This window comes from Salvelinus namaycush, chromosome 15 (genome assembly GCF_016432855.1).
Source record: "Salvelinus namaycush isolate Seneca chromosome 15, SaNama_1.0, whole genome shotgun sequence".
NCBI lineage: Eukaryota > Metazoa > Chordata > Actinopteri > Salmoniformes > Salmonidae > Salvelinus > Salvelinus namaycush.
The window spans coordinates 5,083,024-5,104,536 of record NC_052321.1 but is presented as its reverse complement, the minus strand read 5'-3'; the positions used below and the strand labels follow the sequence as shown (position 1 = coordinate 5,104,536).

The window sequence follows — 21,513 nt, the reverse complement described above, 5'->3', positions numbered from 1 at the left end:
ATGGTTTTCTCTCTGTCCTCTGACCATGGTTTTCTGTCCTCTCCTCCTCAGGGCCAGCTGTCCCAGGCCCTCAACATCCTGTCAGACCGAGCTACAGAAGCCAAAGAGTTCCTGGTTCAGCTGAGGAACATGGTGCAGCACATCCAGGTACACACTGTACTGCCTACACTGTCATAATGTGCATCACAAATGGCACCCTATTCCCTATAAAGGGCACTACTTTCATCAGGGTCCATCAGTCTGGTCAAAAGTAGTGCCCTATATAGGGAATAGGGGGCCATTTGGGACGCAGTCCAAGTCGCTCCTCTCGCCGTTACAAGCATCTCCCTCTACTCCCATAGCCACTCATAGCCCCTCCCACATGCCGTCCTAAACCCCTCCTACACGTTCACCCAGTCATAGCTCCTCCCCTCATGTCATCCTTTAGGAACTGTAGCTTACTGATACGTACAGAACAGTTAACCTGTGAACTTTGCCTCAAGAGTCACCCGGCAACAGTAGCTAGAAGATATAGTATGGTGACACTCTGATACAGATAGATATAGTATGGTGACACTCTGATACAGATAGATATAGTATGGTGACCCTCTGATACAGATAGATATAGTATGGTGACACTCTGATACAGATAGATATAGTATGGTGACACTCTGATACAGATAGATATAGTATGGTGACACTCTGATGCAGATAGATATAGTATGGTAACACTCTGATACAGATAGATATAGTATGGTGACACTCTGATACAGATGTAGTATGGCGACACTCTGATACAGATATATATAGTATGGCGACACTCTGATACAGATAGATATAGTATGGTGACACTCTGATACAGATAGATATAGTATGGTGACACTCTGATACAGATAGATATAGTATGGTGACACTCTGATACAGATAGATATAGTATGGTGACACTCTGATACAGATAGATATAGTATGGTGACACTCTGATACAGATAGATATAGTATGGTGACACTCTGATACAGATAGATATAGTATGGTGACACTCTGATACAGATAGATATAGTATGGTGACACTCTGATACAGATAGATATAGTATGGTGACACTCTGATACAGATAGATATAGTATGGTGACACTCTGGGTGATACAGATAGATATAGTATGGTGACACTCTGATACAGATAGATATAGTATGGTGACACTGATACAGATAGATATAGTATGGTGACACTCTGGGTGATACAGATAGATATAGTATGGTAACACTCTGATGCAGATAGATATAGTATGGTGACACTCTGATACAGATAGATATAGTATGGTGACACTCTGATACAGATAGATATAGTATGGCGACACTCTGATACAGATAGATATAGTATGGTGACACTCTGATACAGATAGATATAGTATGGTGACACTCTGATACAGATAGATATAGTATGGTGACACTCTGATACAGATAGATATAGTATGGTGACACTCTGATGCAGATAGATATAGTATGGTGACACTCTGATGCAGATAGATATAGTATGGTGACACTCTGATGCAGATAGATATAGTATGGTGACACTCTGATGCAGATAGATATAGTATGGTGACACTCTGATACAGATAGATATAGTATGGTGACACTCTGATACAGATAGATATAGTATGGCGACACTCTGATACAGATAGATATAGTATGGTGACACTCTGATACAGATAGATATAGTATGGTGACACTCTGATACAGATAGATATAGTATGGTGACACTCTGATACAGATAGATATAGTATGGTGACACTCTGATGCAGATAGATATAGTATGGTGACACTCTGATGCAGATAGATATAGTATGGTGACACTCTGATGCAGATAGATATAGTATGGTGACACTCTGATGCAGATAGATATAGTATGGTGACACTCTGATACAGATAGATATAGTATGGTGACACTCTGATACAGATAGATATAGTATGGTGACACTCTGATACAGATAGATATAGTATGGTGACACTCTGATACAGATAGATATAGTATGGTGACACTCTGATACAGATAGATATAGTATGGTGACACTCTGATACAGATAGATATAGTATGGTGACACTCTGATACAGATAGATATAGTATGGTGACACTCTGATACAGATAGATATAGTATGGTGACACTCTGATACAGATAGATATAGTATGGTGACACTCTGATACAGATAGATATAGTATGGTGACACTCTGATACAGATAGATATAGTATGGTGACACAGTGGATGATACAGAGTTAAGCTGCTGGCCCGACAACAGGGTGGGAAGAGATTATAGAATTAGAATGAGTAGAACGTTGGTCCCCGTTCAGGTCAATGATGTCATAACTGGTGGACCTTCTGGTGGCCATTTTGACTGTCCTCATAGCATTATATTTCTATCAGTTAGATCAGATGTCCAAGCTGACTCCTTTTCTTGTCACACAGCCCACTGATGGTCCAGGGAGACCCTTACTCGTGACATCAGGGTGGGGAACACTGAAGGTGAGGAGGAGGAGGAGGAGGAGGAGGAGGAGGAGGAGGAGGAGGAGGAGGAGGAGGAGGAGGAGGAGGAGAATTGGAATTGGGTTGGGTTGAGTGGCCATAGTTGAGGTTAATACTATATAATAATACACACCGAGGATCACCGTAGAACACCGAGGAACACCGTAGAACACCGTAGAACACCGTAGAACACCGTAGAACATGTATTCAACTGGTGGTGGTACCTCACCTTGATGGAAGCAGTAGATCTCAAAACGTGTTTCACTACACTTGTTTCTTCCATCTGTTCGACAGAAGTTCTGGTTAACATTAAGTGTAATTACAAAGAGTCTTCAGATAGTCTCTAAAAACTACAAATAGTCTTCATATAGTCTCTAAAAACTACAAATAGTCTTCATATAGTCTCTAAAAACTACAAATAGTCTTCATATAGTCTCTAAAAACTACAAATAGTCTCCATATAGTCTCTAAAAACTACAAAGAGTCTTCATTTAGTCTCCAAAAACTACAAAGAGTCTTCATTTAGTCTCCAAAAACTACAAAGAGTCTTAATTTAGTCTCCAAAAACTACAAATAGTCTTCATTTAGTCTCTAAAAACTACAAATAGTCTCCATATAGTCTCTAAAAACTACAAATAGTCTTCATTTAGTCTCCAAAAACTACAAATAGTCTTCCATTTAGTCTCTAAAAACTACAAATAGTCTTCATATAGTCTCCAAAAACTACAAATAGTCTTCATATAGTCTCCAAAAACTACAAAATAGTCTCCAAAAACTAGAAATAGTTTTCATATAGTCTCCAAAAATGACATAGTCACCAAAAACTACAAATCGTTTTTCATATAGTCTCCAAAAACTACAAATAGTCTTCAAATAGTCTACAAAGACTACCAATAGTGTTTCCCCATGACTGTTCCTTTCCCAGTAGTCTGCCATCTTTCCCCCACTCCTATTTAAATGTCGTCAGCATGGCAGTCTGCCTCTGGTCTGGCATGACATTCACAATGATGGAGACACAGTGTACCGTGATCTCTACCATGTCAGTGCTTCATTTCTGTTGATGTTTTTCAGTGATCAGGCCCTGTATGTATCAAGCCTCTTAGAATAGGTGTGCTGCTCTAGGATCAGCTAACCTCTTGTCCATGTAATCTTATTCATTGTGACAAAAAAGGTAGAACTGATCCTAAATCAGGACTCTTACTAGGAGACGCTTGATACATACCGCCTCACATTTTCTGTCTGTCTGGTGAGTTTGCCTGTTTTTTTTTAACATAGGAATGATGCATATTAGTCCTCATGCCTGTTTTTATGGTTTCATCAAAGTCTAATCCACACTGCCTTGTGTCCCAGCTGTCTGTCTGTCTCTCTGCCTATCTGTCTATCTTTCTTTATGTCCGTCTGTCTAACTGTCTGGCTGTCCTGCAGGAGAACGGCGTGGAGTTCGAAGCCTGTCTGGTGGCGCAGTGTGACGCCCTCATCGACGCCCTGAACCGACGCAAGGCCCAGCTGCTGACCCGTGTCAACAACGAGCATGAGCACAAGCTGAAGGTGAGCCGCCATTTTGGATCAAGCCCAGGGGACTTCCTGCCTGCGGGGTTAGCAATGATAAAGGAATGAATGAATAGTAAATAGGCAGAGTTATGCATAAGTTGAAGGTGATCTTGGCTGAGTCCCAATTCTCCACACTTTTCCAAAAGTGTGCACTTGTACACTCCCCGTCATAGATTTAAAAGTATACGATTGTTGTAAGCATTGGGCTCCGTGCAAGAACGTGTGCAAGTGTGGAGACTCAGGCTGCAGCCCTGAGCTGCTATGCAGGACCATCTTGGCTCACTTGACGTAATCACTTCTGCTCATAGGTTACCCACAAACTTCGTCCAGCGTTATGTGGTTTTCCTTCTTCTTTCAGGACACGGGCAAACCTGCCTACCGGAAAATGCAGTCATGAATATCAAACAGATAGAATTATGCATCCATGTATTTATTCTTTATTTGTTCTTTATTTGTTCTTTATTTATTCTTTATTTGTTCTTTATTTGCACAACATACATAATGAACATGCACTCTATCTCTCTCAATTCAATTCAAGGGGGTTTATTGGCATGGGAAACACATGTTCAAATTGCCAAAGCAAGTGAAGTAGATAATAAACAAAAGTGAAATAAACAATAAAAATGAACAGTAAACATTACACTCACAGAAGTTCCTAAAGAATAAAGACATTTCAAATATCCCTCCCTCTCCCTCTCCGTCTCCGTCTCCCTCTCCCCCTCTCCCTCTCTCTGCTCTCTCTCCCTCTCTGCTCTCTCTCCCTCTCCCTCTCTCTCCCTCTCCCCCTCTCCCTCTCTCTCACACACACACACACACACACACCAAGCCTGTTCCTCTCCTCTGGTCCTTGAGACAGTATCATTCGGTGACACCAGAGGCAACCATCTCCATGACAACCAGGACGTAGCGACGTGCAGAACTTGTTATTTTTTTAAGCAGTGTGTGGAGGCGTGAAGCCCTCAATAACATAATAACTACTTCTCAAATGGAACCCCCATTATGACTTCATTACTCTCTCTCTTTCTCTCTCTCTCTCTCTCTCTCTCTCTCTCTCTCTCTCTGTCTCTCTCTCTCTGTCTCTCCTTCTCTGTCTCTCCTTCTCTCTCTCCCTCTCCCTTTCTGTCATTCTCTCTCTGCTCCCCCATTCTCTCCAATTCTTTCTCTCTCACACAAATTGTCTCTCTGCTCTCTTTCTTTCTCTCTCACTCTTTCTCTCTCGCTCTCTCTCCTTTTCACTCTCTCTTTCTCTTGTCATTCCATCAGGATAGATGGGGGTTTGTTAAAGACTGTCATTAAAGATGGAGACAGGCAGAGAGAGAATAGGCAGTTTTTACTGGCACTGGGGGTCCCCCCTCCTTCTCCACTCTTCTCCTCTCCTCCCTCCTCCTCCTCTCCTCCCTCCTCCTCCACTCTTCTCCTCTCCTCCTCTCCTCCACTCTTCTCCTCTCCTCCCTCCTCTTCCTCCCTCCTCCTCCACTCATCTCCTCCCGTCCTCCTCTTCTCCTCTTTTCCCACCCCTCCCCTACTCCTTCTCCTCCTCCCCTGTGGCCATCAACACTAGGCTACTAGCCGTTCCCTCTCCTCTCACCCAGTGTTACAGAGGGAATGGGCTCAGTGTCCTTTCATTGGTCCTTCCAGCCGGATGTCTGATGGATAGAAATTATCATAGTCATCTGGGAAAGACGGAGGTTGAGTCACAAATGACACCCTATTCCCTAGTGTAGTGCCCTAGTGTAGTGCCCTATATAGGGAATAGGGTGCAATTTGGGACGCAGCCAGAGAGTAGCTGGACGGCGGGACGCAGCCAGAGAGTAGCTGGACGGCGGGACGCAGCCAGAGAGTAGCTGGACGGCGGGACGCAGCCAGAGAGTAGCTGGACGGCGGGACGCAGCCAGAGAGTAGCTGGACGGCGGGACGCAGCCAGAGAGTAGCTGGACGGCGGGACGCAGCCAGAGAGTAGCTGGACGGCGGGACGCAGCCAGAGAGTAGCTGGACGGCGGGACGCAGCCAGAGAGTAGCTGGACGGCGGGACGCAGCCAGAGAGTAGCTGGACGGCGGGACGCAGCCAGAGAGTAGCTGGACGGCGGGACGCAGCCAGAGAGTAGCTGGACGGCGGGACGCAGCCAGAGAGTAGCTGGACGGCGGGACGCAGCCAGAGAGTAGCTGGACGGCGGGACGCAGCCAGAGAGTAGCTGGACGGCGGGACGCAGCCAGAGAGTAGCTGGACGGCGGGACGCAGCCAGAGAGTAGCAGGACGGCGGGACGCAGCCAGAGAGTAGCAGGACGGCGGGACGCAGCCAGAGAGTAGCAGGACGGCGGGACGCAGCCAGAGAGTAGCAGGACGGCGGGACGCAGCCAGAGAGTAGCAGGACGGCGGGACGCAGCCAGAGAGTAGCAGGACGGCGGGACGCAGCCAGAGAGTAGCTGGACGGGATTACAGAAAACCCACAGAACTGGAAATGGAGATTCATTTTCCAATGTTATACACCTTCTGAGTGTTAATCAATACGTTGAAAAGGAAAAGCAATGTCATGATGAGTAGACTATCTTTATTGGTAAACAGACTGCACTGCCCACTGGGTACTGCAGCAGTGACATAGCAATTACAACAGAGAGAGAGAGAAAACAGAAAGCTGTTAAGTAGGGGGTTGGGGGAGGAGGGAGGTCTGAGTAGGGGGAGGGGTGAGTATTGGGGTGGGGGGAGGAGGGAGGGGTGAGTAGGGGGTTGGGGGGAAGAGGGAGGGGTGAGTAGGGGGGGAAGAGGGAGGGCTGAGTATTGGGGTGGGGGGAGGAGGGAGGGGTGAGTATTGGGGTGGGGGGGAAGAGGGAGGTCTGAGTAGGGGGGGAGAAGAGGGAGGGCTGAGTATTGGGGTGGGGGGAGGAGGGAGGGGTGAGTAGGGGAGGGGGGTGGGTGGGAAGAGGGAGGGGTGAGTAGTGGGGTGGGGGGAAGAGGGAGGGGTGAGTAGTGGGGTGGGGGGAAGAGGGAGGGGTGAGTAGGGGGGTGGGGGGAAGAGGGAGGGCTGAGTAGGGGGGTGGGGGGTAGAGGGAGGGCTGAGTAGGGGGGTGGGGGGTAGAGGGAGGGCTGAGTAGGGGGGTGGGGGTAGAGGGAGGGCTGAGTAGGGGGGTGGGGGGAAGAGGGAGGGCTGAGTAGGGGGGTGGGGGGAAGAGGGAGGGCTGAGTAGGGGGGTGGGGGGAAGAGGGAGGGCTGAGTAGGGGGGTGGGGGGAAGAGGGAGGGCTGAGTAGGGGGGTGGGGGGAAGAGGGAGGGCTGAGTAGTGGGGTGGGGGGAAGAGGGAGGGCTGAGTAGGGGGGGAGAAGAGGGAGGGCTGAGTAGTGGGGTGGGGGGAAGAGGGAGGGGTGGGGGGAAGAGGGAGGGGTGAGTAGGGGGGTGGGGGGAAGAGGGAGGGCTGAGTAGGGGGGGAGAAGAGGGAGGGCTGAGTAGTGGGGTGGGGGGAAGAGGGAGGGGTGAGTAGGGTGGTGGGGGGAAGAGGGAGGGCTGAGTAGTGGGGTGGGGGGAAGAGGGAGGGGTGAGTAGGGTGGTGGGGAGAAGAGGGAGGGGTGAGTAGGGTGGTGGGGGGGAAGAGGGAGGGCTGAGTAGGGGGGAGAAGAGGGAGGGCTGAGTAGTGGGGTGGGGGGAAGAGGGAGGGCTGAGTAGGGTGGTGGGGGGAAGAGGGACGGCTGAGTAGTGGGGTGGGGGGAAGAGGGAGGGGTGAGTAGGGTGGTGGGGGGAAGAGGGAGGGCTGAGTAGGGGGTGGGGGGAAGAGGGAGGTCTGAGTAGTGGGGTGGGGGGAAGAGGGAGGGCTGAGTAGTGGGGTGGGGGGGAAGAGGGAGGGGTGAGTAGGGGGGTGGGGGGAAGAGGGAGGGGTGAGTAGGGGGGTGGGGGGAAGATGGAGGGGTGAGTAGGGGGGTGGGGGGAAGATGGAGGGGTGAGTAGGGGGGAGGGGGGAGTAGTGGGGTGGGGGGAAGATGGAGGGGTGAGTAGGGGGGTGGGGGGAAGATGGAGGGGTGAGTAGTGGGGTGGGGTGAGTAGTGGGGTGGGGGGAAGATGGAGGGGTGAGTAGGGGGGTGGGGGGAAGATGGAGGGGTGAGTAGAGGTGTGGGGAGGAAGAAGGAGGGGTGAGAAGTGGGGTGGGGGGGGGAAGAGAGATGAGAGGGGGAGGATGTTAAAGTTTGTCTGTTAAACAGGAAGCCGGTTGTCAGCAGTGAGAAGAGAAGCACCTCTTGGAGCAGTACCAGGCCTCTGCAGGGGAGTGGATGGATCCAGACTCTGACACAGTGCGTTTGGGTGTTCATGTGCGTGTGGTGATTACATAGCAGTATACCCATAGAGATCATATTCAATTACTATGTCATAATCCCTCAAAGTTCCAGAATGAGGTGAAAATGGCAGCCATCTTGGTCAGGGAGAAATCCAAACCAGTCTAATTGGAATGAATGGCAGTAGAGGGATAATCCTGATTTTACTTCAACTGGAGAAAAGTAAGGCATGTGATACATCAGAAATATAAAATAGAATTATTGTCAACCTAAAATAGTGTCATATAATTATAAATACAGTTGATGATAATACAGGTTTAAGACCAATTTTCTGTATAAATAGCCTCACATAAAATATATGTGCCCCACCACCTAATACTACAGTATGTAGCAACATTTGAAATTATATTTTTTACAACATTAGAGACTCAGAGCTAGAAAATGGTATATCATACACTGCAGTTGAGGAACAATGAGAAAGTCATTCTGGTTTGAAAGTTGATAAACTTGTAACCCCACTTTTGAGAAAATGGCCCGTGAATGTTTTTTATTACACCTACTGGAGAGCTCTTCTTTGTCTACACCCATTCAGCATCGTTCACACCCTCTAAAGCTTCAACCCCACCCATCTCTTTAAGGATTCACTGTGTATTAAACAACCAAAGGTTTCAAGACTAAAAGTGATGAAAGTAGTAGCAAAACGTAGTAGTAAAAATGAACTTTATCTGGTCCTTGGCCTTTATCCTAATCTGACTTTGGTGCAGGTCATGTTGTTCTTCACAGTACTGTCTCTGGTAAACACACACTATATCAAATACAATCTAAGTTTATTTGACACATGCACAGGATACAGAAGGTGTAAACGGTACAGTGAAATGGAGAGCTTGCATAGTGGAGTCTTTTGTTTAGACATGTAGCTAGCTAGCTAAACAATGAACCATTATCCCAACTCTAATCCCGCGATCAAATCAGCTGGGAACTCAAACAGGGAAAAATCTATTTGAACGGTCATCCAACTCGGAATTTCAACTCGGGCCCCTTTCTAGAGCTCCTACACAGATCATACACGTAACGTTAGCTAGCGAGCTTGCCAGCTAACGTTAGCTATACACAGATCATACATGTAACGTTAGCTAGTGAGCCAGCCAGCTAACGTTAGCTATACACAGATCATACATGTAACGTTAGCTAGTGAGCCAGCCAGTTAACATTAGCTAGCTAGTTAACAGTACGTTTTAACTTGCATTGAAAACGACTTTCTGACCAAATTTGTGTTTTATACAACAGCCTTCTTTCTGTGTTCTCTTTTCGGACTCTTTCTGCATTTGGCGATCATCTCTCTGCTTCCACTGGGCATTCCACTGATTTCAAAACTCACGTCAACTTCTTCTGTGACAACGACACCGTTTCTCCCCCACCATTGTCATCAGAAGACTCTACAATGTCTGGTTCAAAGAAAATGTTTTTACGTAAATCAGGGATTATCTCATTGTCTGATTCATTTTCAGAGTCCGAGAGAGTAAGCATGGCACGGTCATCTTCCAGAAAGTAGTCTATCACAACGTTTTCCCACTGAACTGTCAGGAAGTGGATGAGCAGCAGGTGGCTGGAGTGTTTGTGAGAGAGAAAATATAGTGTTTTGGAGGTTTATTTGATTCACCGAGCTTCAAACTGCCTCTGGAAGCAACATCAGCACAAGAAGTGTTCGTCTCGATCTTCCTGCGTTGTATTGATAAAGTGGAGAACTCGTTACGCTATCAATGCTGCAGGTGTTGTATATACCTCGCCCTGTCCCCGGATGAAGTCGAACACCCTGACCTTCAGGGCGACAATTGCCTGCTCACGGAGGGCTACAGAGAAGAAAATAGCTGAGGCTACTGGGAAAGCCAAGACCTGCGATTTTCGTTTTCCTCTACTTCGAGGGTCGTGCATCGCGCTGAGCTGATGAGAGTCTCACCTTATCTTTGGTGGACTGGCTGCTGCTCGGAAGTGATCGCTCACCGACGGAGAATGGCGTTGGCGGGACCTTTGTAGCTGAATCGCAGGATGATCCTCTCCTGGACCTGACTGGCCGGACAGGGAGACACGTCACGCCGTTCATCGCGGAAGTTGATGGCGGCGTCCTCCACTTTCTGAGCCCTCTGCAGTCACGGGATTCATGAATTGGCTGCCGACATCGAAAAACTTTGCTGCTCTGGAGCCTGATGTCCCATCTTCTCATGGAGAGTCGGAGGTTCCTTCCGTAACGTTATGATGGGGTCTAAGGTGGGTTCTGCTTCACCGGGTCTACGGTGGGCTCTGCTATTCCTGTCATTTGTGGGGGGCGAGTTAGAGGAGCCCCTGATGGGGGTTAAGGTTGGGCTGAGGGCTCTGGCTCGAAATGAATAACAGCCATCAACCATTATTTTTGGAAGCTCCATGGTTAGATTGGTGGAAGTCCGAATTACCCGTACACTTTGTTTTCCTGGAGCTAGGATATTAGATTTGTCAGAAGTCATGCCCACCATCAAGAAACAGATTCCTGATCTGAAAACAGTTATGTTGCATATTGGGTCTAATGATATTATGCGTGTGAAATCTGTAAAGCTAAGAGACTCTTGGAGAAGGCTCAGAAATTAGCAGAACATATAATTGTCTCTGGCCCAATTCCATCTCCTCGCTGTTGTGGGACTGAGAGTTTTAGCTGGCTTTGGTCTCTTCACCAGTGTCCAGTGTCCTTCGACGACAAAATTTGACTCCTTCTGGAATAGGCCTGGCTACTTTGTGGAAGACTGAATTCACCTGGGTGAAAATGGCTCCCGGGTGTTGTCATCATATATTGGAAAGGTTCTTGCTCAACTAAATAGATGTGAGGACAATATTATCATTACATGTAAGTCATTTTTCGCCAACTCTTCTTTAGTCTCTATGAGAGTTCAACATGTTGTATCTGAAAGTGGTGACATAATGGTGTTCACCGGAGAAATGTAATTGCTATTTCTACTTTGTATTATTTTCCTAATAGGTATAATCCAATATTTGAGTCTCCTGTTGTTCTGAAATTTCAAAGTAATCTGCCTTGTATTGAAACTGTGTGATTTTAAATGCAGAAAAGGTTTGACATGTTTTACATCTTATAACAGTCGTAGTTTATTACCTAAAATTGATCATGTCAATATCTGGGTCTCTCATCCCTGATGTTTTTATTCCATCTGAAACCTGAGGTTTCTATGGATGGTTGCAATGTGTTCAGGGCTGATAGGAAAGGCAAAGGTGGTGGTGTTGCTATTAACACAAGGAATCTTCTTTCTATGTCTCTGTTAAAGGCAACCTCCAGTCCGAAACGGTTTGAATTGTTGGGTTTAAGTCTTCAGTTCAAACTCAAACTCAAGAACAACAGTTATAGGAATCTATCGCCCACCCTCCGCCAAGAAGTGTGTACTAAACAAACTCACTGATTTTAATTGCAATTTTTACGACACCCAGAGGTGTTGATCGCTGGAGATTTTAATCTTGCATGGGGAATGCAGGATGCTGACTGTGTTTTAAAGGATTTTTGTACTAATCTAAATTTTGACCCAGCTGATTACAAAGCCTACTCGTCCAAACTTAAAGTGCCCTAAGAAATCGACTTTGATTGACAAACATGCTGGGAGTGGGGTAATTGCTTTTGGATATTAGTGACCGCTGTCCCATGCCTAGATCCACACCTCGTTTTATCAACAAGAGAAATTTAAACATTTCAATGAACAGGCCTTTTTTTGTGACCTTCATTTTGGTGACTTTGATTGTATTGCATCTAGACTTGACCCAGAGTTGTCTCTGAACCACTTCTCAAATGTTTTCAATTGTATTGTAGATAAATATACTCCCGTTAAAAAACGGAGAATTGAAAATAGGCCTTGCCGTTGGTTCAGTCCAAAGCTATCTGACATCATACACAACCGAGATGCTGCCAGGGCCAAAGCCAGATTCACAGACTCAGGCCCAGACTGGCAGTCTTTCAGGCGATTTTGAGAAATGTGTGTAAAAACTAGTTTAAAAAAAGCAAAATCAGATTATTATGTTAATACACTATCTGAATGTACAGGGAACCCAGCAAAAAAATTTGGAAAGCTGTTACGTCACTGAAGTGTTGTGTCTCTTCTTCTCTCCCCCAATAAATTAATTTAGACTCTGGCCCTATTACTGACAAAATGGATATCATTAATGCATATAATCCCCATTTGATCTCTGCAGGCTTTATATTTGAATGTATTTTAAAGGCAGCTCTTGAAAAGAGTCGTTTGTTGATGGTGAAAATCTATTAAATGACACTGAAAATGATAATCAGGAGTTTTCTTTTACCTACTAGGCTTGTTATTTAACAATTGTATTCATATTTACAGATGGCATACACATTTGATATTAAGGCACATGAAAGGTCACATGTTTTTACTCATTTTTCTCCCCAATTTTGTGGTATCCAATTGGTAGTTAGTCTTGTCTCTTCGCTGCAACTCCCGTACGGACTCGGGAGAGGCGAAGGTCGAGAGCCATGCGTCCACCGAAACACAACCCAACCAAGCCGCGCTGCTTCTTAATAACACAATGCCCACTTAACCCAGAAGCCAGCTGCACCAATGTGTCAGAGAAAACACAGTACACCTGGTGACCGTGTCAGCGTGCACTGCGCCCGCCCCACCACAGGAGTCGCTAGTGCGCGATGGAACAAGGACATCTCTGCCGGCCAAACCCTCCCTTAACCCGAACGACGCTGGGCCAATTGTGAGACCCTTGGGTCTCCCGGTCTGGACTCGAACCCAGAATCTCTAGTGGCACAACTAGCACTGCGATGTAGTGCCATAGACCACTGCGCCACTCGGGAGACCATCCAGAAGGCATTTTTGACCCCCCCCCCCCCAATATAAAAAAATATATTTTTTAATAAAATAAAAACCGTTCAAATGCCTCTCCTGTGAAGTAGTGATGTGCGACATAAGCCTAGTTTCCTGAAACGGGTCACATATATAAACAGACCATACATGTCTCAGTTTTTGTTGTCTCAGTTTAAACAGGTTTTTATACCAGTTTTCTATATAAATAGCCTCTAAAATATATGTAAACAGACTAGTTTTTGTTGTCTTGGAAAGCTGTGAGTCCTATTATATAATACAGTATCAGTACCTGTTGCATTTACAGCTGGTCTGTCCTGTCATCAACTGATGTCAACCAGTGGATTGATGTGGCTGGACTGTGTTGTTTCAATGGAATGTTGGCATATTGGCAGTTAATGGAAAACATGTATATAATCATTCCTATAAAACCGACAGGCTAGCTAACACACATACAGTGTAGATAAAGTCTTCAAATTCATTATTTTACATAATATCTCATCACTGCACTGGCTGACCACGGTTGACCAACGCCCTGACCAAAATGGCTGACCTTTATCCCATCGTAAGAAGGTTCATGACCATTCTAGTATTCTAATTCCTAATTCTATGAGTATAGAGGGTTGCCAGTTGACATACGACGCCCCCATGTTGGAAGACCACCGCACCAATTATTTAGACAACAGTGTGACTAACTCAAGCTGCATGATACCAGTGGCTAAAACGAGTTGATTCATCACCACGGTCCAATTAATTTCTGTGGAGTATTTGGCTGTTCTAACAAGGCAGGAGAAGACAGGATTAAAAAAATATAAAAAAAATGACAGATTACCCGCAATCATAAAACCTCAAGAAGATAAGACTCAAGAAATGTCAGAAAAGCGAAGAAACCTTATTGACTGTCACTGATAAGTCTGATCGATGTTGAGTTTAGTTGTTATGCTAACCAGGTTTAGTTTAGCTGTTATGCTAACCAGGTGTTAACAACAACACTAAGTTAGCCAACATTAGCTAGCTAGATAGCTTGTAGTCTAGCTATTAGCATGTGTCGCCTGAGTTAAGTTTATACCAAAGGATTGCATGCATCTATCATCGCATTTGTGTCACGCACTGACCTTAGAGAGCCTTTTTATGTCTCTATTTGGTTTGGTCAGGGTGTGATTTGGGGTGGGGGCATTCTATGTTCTTTATTTCTATGATTTGTGATTCTATGTTTTGGCCGGGTATGGTTCTCAATCAGGGACAGCTGTCTATCGTTGTCTCTGATTGGGAATCATACTTAGACAGCCTGTTTTGCCACTTTAGGTTGTGGGATGTTTTTTTTTTTATTAGCTCTGCGTAGCCTATGAAACGTGACGTTCGTTGTTCTTTTTTTTGTTTTGTTTGGTGTTCGTATTTAATAAAGAAGCATGAACACGTACCACGCTGCACCTTGGTCTCATCCTTCCGACGAGCGTTACAACTTGAATACTAATGTAAACCTACTATTCCAAATGTAAATTGCATTGTCATAATTTAGACTATTAACGAGCGCACTATTAATGAGCGCACTATTAATGAGCGCACTATTAACGAGCACACTATTAATGAGCAAACTATTAACGAGTGCACTATTAACGAGCGCACTATTAACGAGCAAACTATTAAGGAGCAAACTATTAACGAGCAAACTATTAACGAGCGCACTATTAACGAGCGCACTATTAACGAGCGCACTATTAACGAGCACACTATTAATAAGCGCACTATTAACGAGCGCACTTAACGAGCATACTATTAACGAGCGCACTATTAACGAGCGCACTATTAACGAGCAAACTATTAACGAGCAACCTATTAACGAGCGCACTATGAACGAGCGCACTATGAACGAGCGCACTATTAACGAGCGCACTATTAGCGAGCGCACTATTAACGAGCGCATAGTGGCAGAGGCCTTTAGGTTATATCACAGACGTTTCTTTGCATGGGAAACATTGTGGCCTTTGATAAATATGTCATGCAATTCTACTACACTTCATACGAATGGAGACATTATCAGAATCTTTTTTTAATACGCTGATAGCCTAGGCCTACTCTGCTGACACTGTCAACAGATCAATAACAACGACTTTGTAATCTAGGACTATGAAAAGGGGTCATAGCTAGAAAGGATCCAAATTAACGTCGAATGTTATTTTTTTGGGGCGTTTTAGCTAACCCTAACCCAATGACAATTTGTTGAGGACTTTATTGATAAGAGGTGGGAGAAAGTTATGTCCTTGAGCTGTTCTTGTCTATTAATGTTCTGTATTATGTCATGTTTCATGTTTTGTGTGGAACCCCAGGAAGAGGAGCTGCTGCTTTCACAATAGCTAATTGGGATCCTAATAAAATACCCTCAAAAATGTATGGACAATGTAGCAATGTAGCAATGTAGCAATGTAGCATAGGACAAAGGCCTCAATGGGATAGGACAACCTCCTGTGTTGACTACTGGTTTTTCCAGCCCAACAATAGATTTAATCTTTATATGACACTAAAACACCTGAATGAATTTAGAGTCCTGGTGCTATAGGTGACCTGAAGAAGTGATATTCTAACATCAGGTGCGATTCTCATTTGTTTATGTAGGGTAGGTTCACCAGCTGACCTAAATCAAGACACCCATGTCAACTGGATTCCCCCTGTGAAGATGAACAATGCTGCAGCAGCAACAGATTCTACCTCTACTTTGACCTTTTCCAGATATGACAAGAGACTCCCTCAGTTATACAACATGATTGTTATATAATGTGCTTTGGTCAATCTAAATTATTCTGTTGTGCCATTTGAGTAGAGAACACCTTCACCTTGTCGTCATGACAAAAGTGCCCCCTTCAACTGTATGAATAACATAAAATATTGTTTATGATATTGTAAACATACTTCAATAGGCTATTTTGTTGTATGGGTGAAATGAAAAGTATTTTGTGTGTCATCTCTGCTTTGCCTTTCCCCGTTGTCCGTCATTGTAAAATAAGAATTTGTTCTTAACTTACTTGCCTAGTCAAATAAAAAACGTTTTTAAAAATTGAATAAAATGTATTTATTTTAGCCTACCTATTCTTTCTTTCTTTTACAATTTATACACATTTAGCATAGACAATGTAATTGTCATGGTAGTCTTAGTCAAACCATCTTCATTATCACATTGGCACCTCCAAGAGCCACTCAGACCCTTTGGTGAGAAAAGTATCTGGCATTGAACTTGGTGGTTGAGGTTGTCCGTACACTCAGTGACCATTTTATTAGGTACATACTCATCTAGTACAGGGTTGGACCCCGCTTTGTCTCCAGAACAGCCTGAATTCTGGCATTCATAGCGTTCAATCGTTACTCAATTGGTGTCAAGGGGACCTAACGTCTGCCAGGAAAACATTCCCCTCACCAGTACAGCACCTCCACCAGCCTGTACTGTTTACACCAGGTAGAATGGGGCCATGGACTCATGCTGCTTAGGCCAAATCCTGACTCAGCCATCAGCATGACGCAACAGGAACTGGGATTTGTCGGACCAGGCAATCTTTTTCCACTCCTCAATTGTCCAGTGTTGGTGATCGCCTGCCGACTGGAGCCACTTCTTCTTGTTTTTAGCTGATAGGAACCCGGGGTGATCGCCTGCCCACTGGAGCCACTTCTTCTTGTTTTTAGCTGATAGGAACCCGGGGTGATCGCCTGCCCACTGGAGCCACTTCTTCTTGTTTTTAGCTGATAGGAACCCGGGGTGGTCGTCTGCTGCAATAGTCCATCTGTGACCAGGACCGACGAGTTGTGCATTCCGAGATGCCGTTCTGCACACCACTGTTGTACTGCTCTGTTATTTGCCTGTTTGTGGCCCGTTTCTTGCCATTCTCCTTCGACCTCTCTCATCAACGAGCTGTTTTCAGCCCCAGGACTGCCACAGACTGGATGTTTGTCGCACCATTCTCTGTAAAACCCTCGACTCTGTCGTGCGTGAAAATCCCAGGAGGGCGGCCGTTTCTGAGATACTGGATCCGACACACCTGGCACAGACGATCATACCACGCTCAAATTTCGCTAAGGTCACTCGTTTTACCCATTCTAACGTTCAATGGAACAGTAACTGAATGCCTCGATGCCTGTCTGCCTGATTTATATAGCATGCCACGGCCACGTGACTCACTGTCGGTAGGAGCGATCCATTGTCGTGAAAGGGGTGGTGTACCTAATAAACTGTGCACTGAATGTATGTTATAAGCTAATGATCCTATCATCTGCTGTTTCCAGACATTTCCATTTCCAGACAGTAGGTTAACATTAGATTAACATTAGATTAACATTAGGTTAACATTAGGTTAACATTCGGTTAACATTAGGGACTCATTAGGTTAACATTAGGTTAACATTAGGTTAACATTGGGTTAACATTAGATTAACATTAGGTTAACATTAGATTAACATTAGGTTAACATTAGGTTAACATTAGGTTAACATTAGGCCAACATTAGGGACTCATTAGGTTAACATTAGATTAACATTAGGTTAACATTAGATTAACGTTAGGTTAACATTATGTTAACATTAGGTTAACATTAGATTAACATTAGGTTAACGTTAGGTTAACGTTAGATTAACATTATGTTAACATTAGGTTAACATTAGATTAACGTTAGATTAACATTAGGTTAACATTAGGTTAACATTAGGTTAACATTAGATTAACATTAGGCCAACATTAGGGACTCATTAGGTTAACATTAGATTAACATTAGGTTAACATTAGATTAACATTAGGTTAACATTAGGTTAACATTAGATTAACATTAGGTTAACGTTAGGTTAACGTTAGATTAACATTATATTAACATTAGGTTAACATTAGATTAACGTTAGATTAACATTAGATTAACATTAGGTTAACATTAGATTAACAGTAGGTTAACATTAGATTAACATTAGATTATCATTGGGTTAACATTAGGTTAACGTTAGGTTAACATTAGGTTAACATTAGGTTAACATTAGATTATCATTGGGTTAACATTAGGTTAACATTAGATTAACATTAGGTTAACATTAGGTTAACATTAGATTAACATTAGGTTAACATTAGGGACTCAGTAGGTTAACGTTTCAAACTGCGAGGCATAAAACCAGTGGCCTTAAGATGGTCTCCTCCTCTGGTCCTCTCTCCACTAATCACCATTTTGTTATCGATGCCACTTTTTCTCTCCTCTCCTTCTCTTTTCTCTCTCCCAGGTGGTGAGGGATCAGAGATCTCACTGTACGGGCTACAGGGCTGTCTTTACAGTACTGTGTTTATGTCATTGACATCTCTCTTCCTTCTTCGAACCCTCTCTCTCCCAGGTGGTGAGGGATCAGATATCTCACTGTACGGTGAAGCTGCGTCAGACGACAGGCCTGATGGAGTATTGTCTGGAGGTCATCAAAGAGAACGACCCCAGCGGATTCCTACAGGTCAGTAGAGAACGACCCCAGAGGATTCCTACAGGTCAGTAGAGAACGACCCCAGAGGATTCCTACAGGTCAGTAGAGAACGACCCCAGAGGATTCCTCCAGGTCAGTAGAGAACGACCCCAGAGGATTCCTACAGGTCAGTAGAGAACGACCCCAGAGGATTCCTACAGGTCAGTAGAGAACGACCCCAGAGGATTCCTCCAGGTCAGTAGAGAACGACCCCAGAGGATTCCTACAGGTCAGTAGAGAACGACCCCAGAGGATTCCTCCAGGTCAGTAGAGAACGACCCCAGCGGATTCCTACAGGTCAGTAGAGAACGACCCCAGAGGATTCCTACAGGTCAGTAGAGAACGACCCCAGAGGATTCCTCCAGGTCAGTAGAGAACGACCCCAGAGGATTCCTCCAGGTCAGTAGAGGGCAGTGATGCGGATTCCTCCAGGTCAGTAGAGAACGACCCCAGAGGATTCCTACAGGTCAGTAGACAACGACCCCAGAGGATTCCTACAGGTCAGTAGAGGGCAGTGGAAGTCAGTAGAGGTCAGTAGAGGTCAGTAGAGGGCAGTAGAGGGCAGTAGAGGGCAGTAGAGGGCAGTAGAGGGCAGTAGAAGGCAGTAGAGGGCAGTGGAGGGCAGTAGAAGGCAGTGATGCGGATTCCTCCAGGTCAGTAGAGGGCAGTGGAGGGCAGTAGAAGGCAGTGATGCGGATTCCTCCAGGTCAGTAGAGGTCAGTAGAGGGCAGTAGAAGGCAGTAGAGGGCAGTAGAGGGCAGTAGAAGGCAGTGATGCGGATTCCTCCAGGTCAGTAGAGGGCAGTAGAGGGCAGTGATGCGGATTCCTCCAGGTCAGTAGAGGGCAGTAGAAGGCAGTGATGCGGATTCCTCCAGGTCAGTAGAGGGCAGTAGAGGGCAGTAGAAGGCAGTGATGCGGATTCCTCCAGGTCAGTAGAGGGCAGTGGAGGGCAGTAGAAGGCAGTGATGCGGATTCCTCCAGGTCAGTAGAGGGCAGTAGAGGGCAGTAGAAGGCAGTGATGCGGATTCCTCCAGGTCAGTAGAGGGCAGTAGAAGGCAGTGATGCGGATTCCTCCAGGTCAGTAGAGGGCAGTAGAAGGCAGTAGAGGGCAGTAGAAGGCAGTGATGCGGATTCCTCCAGGTCAGTAGAGGGCAGTAGAAGGCAGTGATGCGGATTCCTCCAGGTCAGTAGAGGGCAGTAGAAGGCAGTGATGCGGATTCCTCCAGGTCAGTAGAGGGCAGTAGAAGGCAGTGATGCGGATTCCTCCAGGGCAGTAGAGGGCAGTAGAAGGCAGTGATGCGGATTCCTCCAGGTCAGTAGAGGGCAGTAGAAGGCAGTGATGCGGATTCCTCCAGGTCAGTAGAGGGCAGTAGAAGGCAGTGATGCGGATTCCTCCAGGTCAGTAGAGGGCAGTAGAGGGCAGTAGAAGGCAGTGATGCGGATTCCTCCAGGTCAGTAGAGGGCAGTAGAAGGCAGTGATGCGGATTCCTCCAGGTCAGTAGAGGGCAGTAGAAGGCAGTGATGCGGATTCCTCCAGGTCAGTAGAGGTCAGTAGAGGGCAGTAGAAGGCAGTGATGCGGATTCCTCCAGGTCAGTAGAGGGCAGTAGAAGGCAGTGATGCGGATTCCTCCAGGTCAGTAGAGGGCAGTAGAAGGCAGTGATGCGGATTCCTCCAGGTCAGTAGAGGGCAGTGATGCGGATTCCTCCAGGTCAGTAGAGGGCAGTGATGCGGATTCCTCCAGGTCAGTAGAGGGCAGTAGAGGGCAGTAGAAGGCAGTGATGCGGATTCCTCCAGGTCAGTAGAGGGCAGTAGAGGGCAGTGATGCGGATTCCTCCAGGTCAGTAGAGGGCAGTAGAGGGCAGTGATGTGGATTCCTCCAGGTCAGTAGAGGGCAGTGATGCGGATTCCTCCAGGTCAGTAGAGGGCAGTAGAGGGCAGTAGAAGGCAGTGATGCGGATTCCTCCAGGTCAGTAGAGGGCAGTAGAGGGCAGTGATGCGGATTCCTCCAGGTCAGTAGAGGGCAGTAGAGGGCAGTGATGCGGATTCCTCCAGGTCAGTAGAGGGCAGTAGAGGGCAGTGATGCGAATTCCTCCAGGTCAGTAGAGGGCAGTAGAGGGCAGTAGAAGGCAGTGATGCGGATTCCTCCAGGTCAGTAGAGGGCAGTAGAGGGCAGTGATGCGGATTCCTCCAGGGCAGTAGAGGGCAGTGTGCCAAAGCTGAGTGAACTGACGTCATTACAACCAGTTTACAGTCAGAACTGGTTGAAATCTGGTTGTAATTGAGTCCTTGTGTGCGACCAGTTTTTGGTGTCTGTGTTACCTGCCGTCACTCACAGCTACAGCTGGTGTGCATACGGTACTCTCTGGAACCCAGGCCTTTGGCTACATCGGTGTTACGGAAGATATTATATGCTCATTTGTAGTTACAAGGCCGTAGCATTTTTTTTCAATGTCACATCGTATGGCGTCAAATCAGCCTCTAAAGTCCACTGAGACGAGAGCGCAGAGGATCCCACGAGCAGAGGATGATGCTGCGAGTACACAGACCAGTCGAGAGCACAGAAATGCGGTACAGAAAGCAGAGGAAGTGTGTCCCGCGAGCGGACAAGACAAACTTGAGAGCTTACAGGTATGACTTTGGGCGAGCAAAACAGAATTGACACAGATCAAAAAAATAAAAATAATGATCTGAATCAAAAAATATCAAATCAAATCAAATGTATTTATAAAGCCCTTCGTACATCAGCTGATATCTCAAAGTGCTGTACAGAAACACAGCCTAAAACCCCAAACAGCAAGCAATGCAGGTGTAGAAGGTGTAGGTGTAGCACGGTGGCTAGGAAAAACTCCCTAGAAAGGAGTATAGAACCGTAAGCAAAGGGAACATGG

General features: G+C 45.9%; 1 protein-coding gene across 1 annotated transcript in view; it reads left to right on the top strand.

Moving 5' to 3' along the window:
* LOC120059732 (E3 ubiquitin-protein ligase TRIM9-like) overlaps positions 1-21,513 on the top strand; it is a 1,105,060-nt gene continuing 1,083,547 nt past the window's right edge. Inside the window, exons 1-3 of the mRNA XM_039008787.1 lie at positions 1-147; positions 3,921-4,043; positions 18,505-18,615. Of these exons, the coding sequence (XP_038864715.1) occupies positions 1-147; positions 3,921-4,043; positions 18,505-18,615 (381 nt within the window). The remainder of the gene's footprint in view (positions 148-3,920; positions 4,044-18,504; positions 18,616-21,513) is intronic.